The 12,671-nt window shown below is 39.7% G+C and overlaps 1 protein-coding gene across 1 annotated transcript; it reads left to right on the forward strand.

Moving 5' to 3' along the window:
* Positions 1-700: 700 nt before the first annotated feature.
* On the forward strand, positions 701-3,066 carry MELLADRAFT_118234 (acetyltransferase; the record flags this gene model as incomplete). Its single annotated transcript, XM_007416962.1, has 4 exons — positions 701-1,119; positions 1,187-1,217; positions 1,317-1,594; positions 1,679-3,066. 4 exons carry the CDS (start codon positions 946-948, stop codon positions 2,570-2,572), a joined length of 1,377 nt encoding a protein of 458 aa, XP_007417024.1.
* Positions 3,067-12,671: the final 9,605 nt, after the last annotated feature.

The following is a 12,671-nucleotide window of genomic DNA, read 5'->3' on the forward strand; positions in this document are numbered from 1 at the left end:
CATAGCTGCTTGAAATGTATATATGTGGAAATAGTTAAACTTGTCGATTTTTTGTCTTCTTATCATTTGCGTAATATAACGTGCAACATGTCAATCATGAAAAAAAAATCGCACCTAGGAAAGTTGAACATCAGCAGAAGATATATCTATCAACTGATTCTAGCCTTTGATTTTCAAAACAGGAATGCTTGACAACTTTCTGTAAGGAGTTCATGTGAGGAATTAACCAAGATTGTTCTTCTCAATCTTTGCTGATTTCTACATTTTCTCAAATCGGTTTCTAATTGTTTCTATCGCTTATCTCTCTATCTTTTTATGGATTCCCTTTTGCTCGAATCCATATGTATGTAGACGATTGCGCACTGTCGCATTGAGAGTGAGACCTGATGCCCGTCTTGTGCGCCCCGCAGTGTTTGATACAACCACCGAAATTCAAAGTTTTCCTTCGATGGAATTTGTGCAATTGATGAACCCTTTGATGATCGTTTTGTGAGAGAATTGAAAAATCTGACGTGTGAGATAGTTAGATTTGAGTTTGCTTGAATGCGCGGTTCGAAGAACGAGATTGAGAACTTTTTTCTCATTCTTGTCGGATCCAATTTGCAATCCGAAGTACTCAAACTTATTCATTTTATAAAAAAAGCTTTTTATAAACCGAAAAGGAATTTGATCATTTATGAATTTTTCCAACAAGTTCTTGAGCTTTATAAGTCATAGATAGATCGTTTTTTACTTTTATCAATTATCTTTAGATCAATCTTCTTTAAACAAGAAAGAAATCATTTTTATTTTACTTAAATTCAAGTTTTTGGTAAAAAGATATAAGGAATTAAATAGGTTTATCTGTTAAAAGTCAAAGTGTTATAAAATCTATCGGATCAATTCGTCCAACCATCAAGAAATCCACCAAGTCTTACAATATAGAAAGAGCTTTTTTCTTTGAAGATGTGGGAAACGATGGCATGGACCAATGGTCTACAAGGACTGATTACCATCCTTATTCTTTTTGATCATTCGTCTTTGGCTTTTCATCCTTGGGAATCAGATCTAGATTGTTTAGGTAGACCTACTAGTTTGATGTGGCAATCACCTTTGATTCAAACACTTTTATCTTCACGAGTAAGTCGTCTCTTTATACTTTTTACCCTGATCTTGAGATATTCATTGATGGGAGTTTTTCTTGTAGTTTTTGTTGTACTTATATTTCACTTTATCAGGTTAGTCTTCAAATTTATATCTCAACTTCTTCAACAACTCATCACTTTCTAACATTCTTTTTTTTTCGTCATCTTTGAAATGGCACTTCCTACTTACAGGCTACATACTCTCTGTTCGACATTTTTCATCAATCCATTTAAATCATCAATCTAAATCTCAATCAATTCAAGAAATCCTTAAAACGTTTATTCATAGAAACCTATATTTGATCATCATCGTTTCGATTTCCACTTATCTTGATTTTTGTTGTTGGTTACTTGGTGTATTTAATTCGATTGATTTAGGTGAGATGGGTACGAATTGGTCTAGAGATGTTACATTTCAATATGAAAGGATATTTTATAAAAAGGTTTCATTAGAAACCGTTCAGAATTTTGTAAGTTTCATTTTTTCATTTTTTTTGATTATTATGTTTTCTTGAATCGAATCTCTTCATCTGATTTGATTTGATTTTAAATAGGTTTATGTTTGGTTTGATCATGGAACTCTTTCGAATTATAAGACACCTCATTGGACACTTTTTTCAGAATTCTATGGATTAATATCAATTTGCATCTTCACAATCATTACAATCTCAATGAAAACCTGGAAAAGACAATTCTTAGGATACATGATTGTGATAGTAATGTACTCCAAGAGTTTGATAGGTCCAGCTTCATTTCTTATTGGAACATTAATTTCAGATTTACATACTTATCAAATCTTTTCAAGGACTACTACCATCGAAAACAATAAGTTAAAAGGGATTTATTTAAATATAGCATCACTTTATTTAACTTTATTAACTTGTTTCTTAATTAGTTTTCCTCATTCTCAATCATCATCAAATCCGATTCTTCAAAAGATTTATGTATCCATCAAACATTGGTTTGAAGAAAACCCATCAGACTTTCAAGATTTCTTTAATTCATTAGGATCAAGTATGATGATCTTAAGTATTCTAATTTCAAAAGATTCCAGAAAGTTTTTATCTCATTCGACTCTTTGTTTCTTTGGTGATTTATCACTTTCACTTTACTTTATACATATTCCAATCTTGATTGGTATTGGTACTATGGTTTATAAATCAGGTCTTCAACTTTCGATTCCAATTCAATTGCTTTGGCTCATAGTACATCCGATTTGGTTTTCATGTGCGTTTTGGTTAAGTTGGATGATCACTTTAATGACATATGAATTCTTGAATTTCTTGGATCAATTCGACTTAACTTCATGGTGGAAAAGTTTATTAAATTTTAAAAATTCATGGCATGTTCAGGTTAATGAAGATCAATTGATCTTTAATCAATTTGAAACTATTCATGTTTTGGTTCATAATGGTTATAGTGAAAAACAGTATTCAAGAGTTGATTAAAGATCATTTCAACTTTTTTGATTTTAGGATTGATTAGATCTTCTTACTCTTGATTGATATCATAGTGATTTATATTTAAGAAAATTGTATATATATTGGATTCATCACTCGTTCTTTTTCTTCAAAACTTCATCAAGTTTGTTAAATCACATTTAGTTTATACCATCAAAAATACGCAACGCAAGCATTTTTTATTTATTTTGAAAATCGAATTCCTCCTTTTGTAAACAACATACATACATATATTGTAATTCTTTAAATTAGGTCATTTACACACATACTCGTCGTTATTTTTCTTTCTTACATTCTTTACATCTTGTTTATTTTTTTTTCTTATTAAAAACAATAGTTCATTTTATTTTGTATATTTTGGGTTTTTTTGTCATTTTTTTTTATATTTGATTGGGAATTATAAGTGCATATCTTGGAAGAAAAATTCACCAGTGACAGAACGAGTGTTTTAAAGCAAAGACTGTATCAAGTCGTTTTTTTTGGATACAATAGCGGTACACAAAATTAAAACCCATCAGAAAAACCCGTGTAAAAAACCCATGAAAACCCATCTGATTTTCGGGTTTTTAGAACGGGTTTTTTTTGATGGGTCAAGATCATCCAGATCTAAAACCCACGTCCAAAAAAAAATGAATTTAGGGTTTTCAAACCTCAGAAATTAATCCGTGCAACTTTTGTGCAACTTTTGTGCAAGTTTTTTTAGCATCTTGCACAATACTTGCACAAAAGTTGCAGACTTAAGACTTACATATCTTGACATAACAAAGCCCCGTTGCAACCAGGGCACTGAGGCCAATAGTCTTAGAGTTCACTCTCTTTTTCCCTGAAGATCACGCAAAGCTATAAGATACATACAGCAATGGCTGATCCTCCTCCGCCTGCAGGTCAATCCTACCTAACTCCCATACATCTCGATCCAAACCTTCAAGTACTATCCCCGCACATTTCCAATTCAACCATTTCCACCTCCCCCTTGCAAATCGTATCTCCGGCCAACTGGGTTCAAAGCCCAAGTTCGATCCCTCACCAAGGTCTTCAGCTTGCACTCATCCCACCTTCGGTAAATGCAACTGGCTGGAGCTTATCCCGATCTAATTCAAATACTATGGATGTCTCTCAAACACTTCCTTCAAATTCTTTGGCTCACGAAGGTCCGAGTGCTGATGCACCAAAGAAGAAGCGTAAATATACGAGGAGGAAGATCTCAAACACAACACAAAAACCTACTACGGAATCAAAAGAATCAAATGATGAAAAAAAAAATACTTCGTGGAAAGCTGAACTCAATTCTGAGGGGAAGAGTGCTATTGTTCTGATAATTGAATGGTTGGGAACTGCAACTACAACCGGTACACGTTATGATTGGTGGAAGGGAGAGATGGATACCGACACACGAACAATTTACAGCAAGAAAGACATTGGTGAGAAGATTTCTGAGTACTTGGCTGAGCAAGGTTTATCAAGACGAGATGGGAAAGGTGTAGAGACCCAGGTAGGTCAATTTCAAAGCTCTCTACATTTAAAATGTTGGCTAAAGGATGTACATGAGGATTTGATTTAGATACGTACACTTGAAGCAGGCTTCACGCTTGCTCAAGACTTTCGCAGTGGAACTGGACAAGGTATTTTGGAAGATTTTGAGCAACAAGCTCAAACAGAGAAATCCGAGATGGGCTACTCATCTGATAGTGATGAGTGGAAGGCGATTCAGCAAACAACTAAATCGAAGTTTGACCGTATGTACCTTTTCATCTACAGCCGATCATACTTAACTTACTGATGCACTTTTCTCACCCTCATCTAGAGCTCTTGTTCCAACGTTCGATTTATTACTATGATCTCCTACCTTTCATGTCGACACGGACTAACGTCATACCCCAGGCAGTTCGTGAAAGTGGGGATCATTTAGATGAAGAGACTGTTCTTCCTTCTACAAAGCGTGCACGCAATCAGTCTCCAATCAGCATCGTATCCTCAACACACGAAAGCCATGAAATTGAAACGACTCCTTGGGAAAGTCCTCTTGACCTAGACGAAGCAATCACTCAGATTGTAGTTGACAGTCCCGGCTCTTTTTCAGCTTCCCAAAACCGACAAGGTTCACCTACACCAAACAATTTAAACAAGAAAGGAGGGAGTGGCCGCCCACCTGGCCGGCCCTCCAAACGTCCCAACTCACTTCAATTCAATAATCAAGGAGCAAAGTCGACCTCCAGCTCGGCCTCAGATGTACAACAACTCCTAGCATCTCACCTACCCTCACGAGAAGAAAAAGCTGAGAAGAACAAGCTAGAGAAAGAGCGATGGAATTTTGAGGAAAAGTATATGAAGGCAGAGCAAGAAGCACGAAAGGAAGAGATCCAAACTCAGGCTAAACTGGCTGATGCAGTTGCACGTCACCTTTCAGGAGCAAATGATGGTTTAGACACCGCTGAACGTGCTCAACGATCTCAACTTAAACTTGAACAAGATCGAGTTCAGCTTGAACTTTCACGATCTCAGTTGGCTCGCAGTCGTGAAGACCTCATCACCGCCAGGAGTGAACGTAAGTTGTCTATGTTGGCCAAATACAAGGCATTGGGTTTTTCAATTGAGGAAGCTAAAAAGGAAGTAGAGGAGGCTGAAGATCAAATTCGAAGTAAGTGATACAAGCAACATCTCTTCTTTTTGAGTTTCGCCAAATCTGACCAGCTTATCCAATGCCGCTGATAGGGGACCTGGAAGGAGAATCTCAAGGATCGATTTGAATATCAGCTCAGAACTTGTCTCATGAATCGATTCTTATTTCTTGATTTTAAATTTCTTTTTTTAGAATTGTGTTAGTGTAGACCCATCAAATGCTTAAGAAGTCTGATTCTTTTTTATTTTTGTAGAGGTAACTCATCAAAAATTTCCAATTCTGTTATGTTCTCATGTGATTCGGCTTCGGTTTAGTTATCTACCTTAGTTAGCCTCATTAACAACGAGAAAGATTATGTTTTTCCTTTTAGTTTGCCTCAGTTTAACAAGTCGGTTTGCGTTTGGCTCGGTGTTGCGTTCTTCTTTTTTTTGCTTAAAGAGTTGAAGAACTTGGCAAAAAAAAAAAATTATTGTGAAATATTTTCATGTTCTTTTTGTGGAAATGGCTCCGTGTTGTGTTCCTTTTTCGTTTTGATTAGAAACATGAAATAATTCAATATAAGATCATTTGTATTTCAGACCGAATCGATTAGATGAAAAACAAATGGACAAGTACACCATTTCAGATAAAATTAAAACAAAACTACCAAATGAGTTAAAAAAAGAAAACAATCGAGCCAAGTCTTTTATAATGATTCACAAAACAGACGAAACACACGGATGCGTGCATCTTCATTATCATCTTCTAATATCTCATTCAAGATTAATGGGTCCTCGGGGTCAATAGGAGTTGAGACTTGATACTGGAAATTGGATCGTTCATTCAGATCCAAAAGGAAGTTGTGCAGGATACAACAGGCTGATATCCAAGCGTTTAGACGTTTGACCGATTTCTCATCCTTTAATATCAACCGTAAGTCTTTCAGAGACTGCCATCGTGATTTGAGCATACCATTACAATGCTCGATAACCACACGTAATTCGCTTAATACTCTGTTAAAAGCCATCTTCTCAGGAGTCAGGGGAATACCACCGACACGTTTAAATGCTGGAATGATGAAAGAATTGGAGCTGTAACCGGAATCCGCCAGGAGATACTCTCCTTGAGAGAAAAAGTTGTTTGGGTCTGACCACATCTAGAAATTGGCGGAAACGATATATTTCTTTGTCAGCAAAGTGAATCAAATCATACATGTGTAAGATTGATGGAGTAAGCTTGATCTTACTGAAGATGTGCGCATGACTCGCTGGTCATGAACACTGCCACACCATCCATGGCGAGCAAAAATGATCCTCCGTTCATGATTACATATAAGCATCGAGTTGACCGCATAGATATATTTGCGAGTCCAATAGTCCTCCTTGCACTTTGGAGGACCAAAGGCAAGTGGTATCAATGTACCATCCACAAACCCGACACAACCTTTGAAAGGGCTGTTTGCGCCAACAGCTCTTCGAATCTTCACTCTCTCCTCGGATGTTGGCCAAGAAAGATATTCCCTTTCCATTCGAATGATCGCAACTACACATCTCCACGTGAAATTTTCAACACTCCCTTCTGAAAACACAAAGATAGTGAAATTAAGTCATCAAATACCCTCAAAACATGTCCTTAAGTGTAGAAGAAGCTTACCCGAGATGCCGAAAACATGCGAAAGTATCCCAATTCCACCCCCGTTTCCAGAAAGTCCAAGATGGGCCAGAGTGACAAGTAATTGAAGCTCGATTGGGGCCTGCGCAGCAGTGGATTGATTCTCGAATACGTCACAGGACACAATTTTATTAAGCAAGGTTAAATAGCTAGAACGACTCATTCGTGCCTAGTGTTACATCAGGTGAGCTCAACATTCATCTTTTAGACAACAACATATAGATAAACAAACATACCAGCCTCAAAAAGGTTGCATCGCGTGCAGCCCAGACCCTATTGAACATTGTCAGAGGATGTCCCCGAGGTTCGCGACGCCTTCTTTCAAAATATCGCTTGCGCTCGATCATATCGATCGCAACTGCCCATAAGGCCGGATCGACTTGATATTCAGGTTGGTTTGATTTGAGTAATCGGTGTCGGGTTCGCCGTTGGAAGAAAACCCATAGAGCCACACACGCATGAGGATCAAGATTCAACACGGATTGAATTTGTGGAAGCTGCAGTAGCTGGCAGAAGTTGGATAGACCGAGAGATGAGCTGCTGACAACCTTTTGCCTTGCACGTAGGACAAGACTGCGAGAATTGGAACGGTTGTCTTGATTGGCGAGTTGCTTGAGTGATCGAATGATTTGTCTTCGAGATGAGACACGTGGCATGATGGTAGGTAAGGTGTTGGCTTGCGCTGTAACCAGATGGGGTTGTGAAAAAAATAATAGTGCAAGATCCGTGCAAGAATTTCTTGCACGGATCTTGCACGGATCTTGCACAGCGGTCTTGCACTATTCTTGCGCAGGTTTGAATACCCTAATTGTACAGAAGTATGGACTCAACTACCTCTCCCTCTCCGCCACAACCAGGCCCGCAAAACACACCCACACCAACTCCAACAAACTTTATTCAAATCTCATTAGCTGCTATTCAAGCAAGCCCACCGGAATCTCAGGCCAATCAAGTGGCAACTCCTTTCCCAGTACCAACCCTGTCCCCAGAGGCTTGGTTACATCTTCACCAGATCAATCCGGTCACATCATCTCTTGTTTCACTACCAGCCAAACCACCCGAAACACCTATGGCCTCTCCCAAACAACCTGAAACACCTATCCCCAATCCTGAGGCACCTAAGAAGCGAGGACGACCTCGAAAGGCATCAGCAGCACCACCTTCTCAAAAAAAAACTCCCGCAAAACCCAGATCGATCCAAGCATCTCAACCTGGTTCTGCGTCTCAAAATCCCGCCTCTCAAACTCAAAATGAAACAACACGTGAATCTCAAGATGACACTCAAGATGACGAGAGCAAAGACTTGGACCCAAATGAGTCTAAAAGATGCTGGTTCACCCCGGATAGCGATGGCAAATCAGACATGGACCTTGTTGCCGAATGGTGCAGCATATTCGAGAACTACAACGCATGGCGCACGCAAAGGCAGGTTGTTGTTCGCAAAAGGGTGGCTGCTTTTATTGTACAAATGGGTCATTCAGCCAGATCAGGTCGAGAGTGCAAAAAAAAAGTAAGGGTGAATACATCAGTATGAAAGTGTTTAGATTCGGGTTTTGCTAACTTTGAAATATGATATGTAGATTAAAAAACTCGAGGCTTGGTTCATGACAGCTGATGGTCTCCGAAAGGCAACTGGCGAGGGGAATGATTCCGATGAATACTTTCACTTCACAGTGTCGAAGGCTGAGCTCGATACTTTCAAATTGGCTATGAAGCGCAAGAAACAAGAGAATGTTGGTGGCAGTCTGCAAGGTACGTACTTCCACTTGTCTATTTAGTTAATATATACTCACTGGCTGTATGTATTCAACAGTAAGAATACTACGTGAGTGTCCTTGGTATGAGGAACTCGAGCCAGTGTTTCGAGATCGACCATCTGCCCGTCCATTGGCCACAAAGGATTCGCTCGGTAACGAAATACACCGCTCGACACCTCTAACTCAATCAAACAAAGACAACACCCGTAGTCCGACTCCTACCGAAACCTTGCCTTATGACATATGGGAAGAAACTCCACCTCACGACGAGCGAGATGTAGCGATTGATCCTTCTTTGGCAGATGAAGCCACATCATCCCAAGAACACGAAACACCCAGTATTCGAGTCTCCAAGAGACCGGTTCGATCTGTCACCCCGTTGGTTGGAAATCCATCTAGCAAGCGACTCCGTGTTAAGGAGTCTCCCAGCGCTTTCGAGATCAAGAGCAAGGATTCCCCTCAAACCTCATTCAATATCAATTCTATAGCCAATCTTATCCCCACCAAAGAAGAACGTGAGGCAAGCGAGACTCGAGCTGCACTAGCTCAACAAAATCTCAGCACAACTATAACCAACGCGATGTCGAATATCATCAATACTAATCGACTCAATGAATTGAAAACGAAACAAATCATTCGACTTGCCGAGATAAATGCAGACTTGCGCATTGCTCGCGGAAAAATGGTTATGGAACTCATTGGTAAAAACATGGCTCCAGAGGCGGCAGAGGCCTTTGCTTTGCGTGCGTTACCCGATGTTGAGCCTTCACAATCCTTGGCTTCCGGATCAGGTTCATAATCTCAAATCAAGATTGTTTAAAATGAAAATAAAAGATAATTAAGATGTCTGTATATCCGTGGTATACCATATAGCTCAACAGGAATTGTTCCAAAAATATAAAAAGTTGTCTTCTTGTGTGTTCAAATGTTGAAATCGATGTGTCTGTCTCTCTTATGCTGGATTTGTTTGTCTTTTGAAATTTGACCAAATTTCATAAGACTTTGTTTGCCTGCCTCATTTCTGATACGGTGAGTAAGATCAACTTTTGATCTTTTTGATTACTCATAAGAAAAAAAAGAGACACAGACACAACAAAAGAAAGTAAGAAATGAAATACAAACAAAATCGAAAAAAAAAGACACAAGAACCGAGGTTATACATATCAATAGCCTTTGTCAATACAATAGGCACGGAATAAAGAATTCCGACGTTGAGATCCAACTGACTCCAACTCAGCCCTTCTAAGGGCTGCATCTGTATGATCTATAGTGTCGTCTATGAAGTCCAAATCACTGTTGTTATTCAAATTGATTCCTGCCATCGGTGTACCTTCAACGATTACAAAATTGTGTACAACTACACAAGCAGAGATCCAATCACATACAAAGACTGCATCCTTTGCGTTGCTGATTGCCAGTCGTAGCTCGTGGAGGGAACCAAAGCGCATCTGTAACATCCCGTTGCAATGTTCAGAAGCGATTCTGATTTTCGAAATCGCATTGTTGAAGTGAGTTTGGGACGGTGCAAGCCCTTGAAAACGTGATCGTTTGAATACCGGAACAATGTGTTTCGAAGACGCATATCCTGAGTCAGCGAGAATGTATTCTCCCTCCGAAAAGAAAGAGGGCATATCCTTGTAGAACTGAAATATACACGTCAGTATGAATGTGATATTTAGACACTTGAGAAATACGAGAAATACACACGTTAGTAGACTTCAGCACGCGTTGATCGTGTGCACTCCCACACCACCCATGATGGGCATAGATTACCCTTCGCTGATCGTCACATATGATAAGTGAATTTAAGGCGTATATGGACTTTCGAGTATAGTAGTCTTCCTTATTTTTGGAGGGAGCTGCTGCTAAAGGCACCAGAGTTCCATCAATGAAACCGACACAATCTTGAAACCAAGATGTTCGGCCAATTCGTCTCTTAATTGCCACTCGTTCTTCGGCATTCGGCCATCGTACATATTCCGACTCAAGTTCAAGAATTGCAATGATGCACCGTTTAGTGTAATTATCAACGCTTCCCTCTTGCAAAAGTCAACATGGTCAGTTCAAGATCAGTTCGGCGAGATTGCTACTCCAGATTGACATGGACTCACCCGACACAGAGAAAGTTTTTGCCTTATATTACGGGAGCCTCCATTGCCCGATAACCCAAAATTTGCCAATGTCACCAATAGCTGCCACTGGACCGTATCCTGGTCATGATTTGAATTATTATAAAAGATAGGAGATGATCCTATTCGGTGGAGAAGTTTCGTGAAGTCTTCCTTTCGAATACGTGCCTAAGACCGTTTGAGAAGGAAGATCATAAATCAAACCCTGAACATACTACTTTGGAGATACAAATCTCTTGAACTCACAACTGACATCCAAGTGCGATCAGTCTCATCAAACCAATCTTGAAAACACTGAGCCTTCTGACTACAACGAGGCCTGCGATGTCTGGGAAGAGGGTATCTTCTTCTTCTTGCTTCTTCCTGTATCGTCAAAAGGACTCCTAGAATTGATTCGTCTGCTTCCAATTTCCGTTTTCGTTTGTTGATGTAGGCACCCTGCTCCAAGGTAGTTAACATCATGACCGTGTAAGCAAATATGAAAGTAAGTTCTTGATGGCCAATGTTATCGTCTGATTCATCGATTTCGTCATTGTCGTCGGAATTCATGAAAGACACCATCATCAGACAGGAAATTAAGTTTGGAATGAAAGTCGCGGTAGTGGGTGAAGACACAGTTGTGGTGGACGCAAGAAGAGAGACTTGAAGTAAGATCATGGCATCAAGAGATGATAAGAGCTGCCTGTGAGCTGAGATCCTAGGCATTTTTTTGTGATAGGGACTTGAAGGGGTGGGGGCGACAAAGCTTTCCAGGGCAACCCATCAAAAAAACCCGTTCTAAAAACCCGAAAATCAGATGGGTTTTCATGGGTTTTTTACACGGGTTTTTCTGATGGGTTTTAATTTTGTGTACCGCTAATGAAGGTTTGAAAGTAAGAAAAGTTGAAAGGTTTGATAATGCTGTAACTCACGTGGTGGGCGTGGCGTGAAAAGCGCGCCTTTTAGGCGCGCCCCCACGCCTACGCCCGGGCGCGCCCGAGAAGTCAAAATATGGGGTGGGCGCGCCCTTTGAGCAAGTACTGTCGGTCTTGAGCTTTCTCATCGTTTTCTCACCCCCCCCACCACCAATCATGCCCAAAAAGCCTTTTCTTGGGAATGTCTTCTCAAAAAACCAAGTCAGGACCGCGCATGAAAGTTGATACATTGAAGATGATCTCTCAGATTGAAATGGATCTTCAAGCTGAAAACCCAAGTGGTAAATCTACAGTCGAAAGCACAAAATATAATGAAGATGAGATCAAGAGAGATGTACAGTTTGAAGACCTTGACCAGCTTCAAGAATTTGAAGACGGAGTTCTTTTTGATCATCCAGTGGAACTCAATGACATTCCAATTGAGGAACAAAGCTACATAGAATCTTTGTTTGACCTCACTTTGTTCAATAATTCCAATCAAGTATTTACAGATGTCATGGTAGTGGATGATTCTGACAATGAATCATGGGACAAAGATGATCTCTTTATTTGATTCTTAACATTTTCTTTGTCCTTTATTCAAGTAATATGTTATCTGCAAGAATCAGTCTTCCTCTTTCAACACTTTGAACGGGTCTTTTGCAATTTTTTTAGGACCCCACTATTTAGAGCCCTCGGAGCAGTATCCGAAGCCCTCTTTCGGGTCGGACCCGAGGCTACAAATAAATCAGGCGCCCCATTTCCAAGAAGGGGCTCCACAAGGGGCTCCATTTTTTTATTTAATCTCATCATTTATCTATCCTCATCATGTGCCCACCCATGATATTAATTAATAAACATTGAATTGATGAGATGGTCACCATGGAGCGAGCCTCGCTCTCTCGATCAAACGGCCAAAAGACCGCGCTTCTTTCTTGTGAAGACAACATTGTTTGTGAAGTTTGTCACCTCTAGAGGTAAACAAGCCTTGACAATACGTACAACATGTATCTTTAGGAGCCCGACATGGTTGTTTTT

Source organism: Melampsora larici-populina (genome assembly GCF_000204055.1).
Source record: "Melampsora larici-populina 98AG31 unplaced genomic scaffold MELLAscaffold_66, whole genome shotgun sequence".
Lineage (NCBI taxonomy): Eukaryota > Fungi > Basidiomycota > Pucciniomycetes > Pucciniales > Melampsoraceae > Melampsora > Melampsora laricis-populina.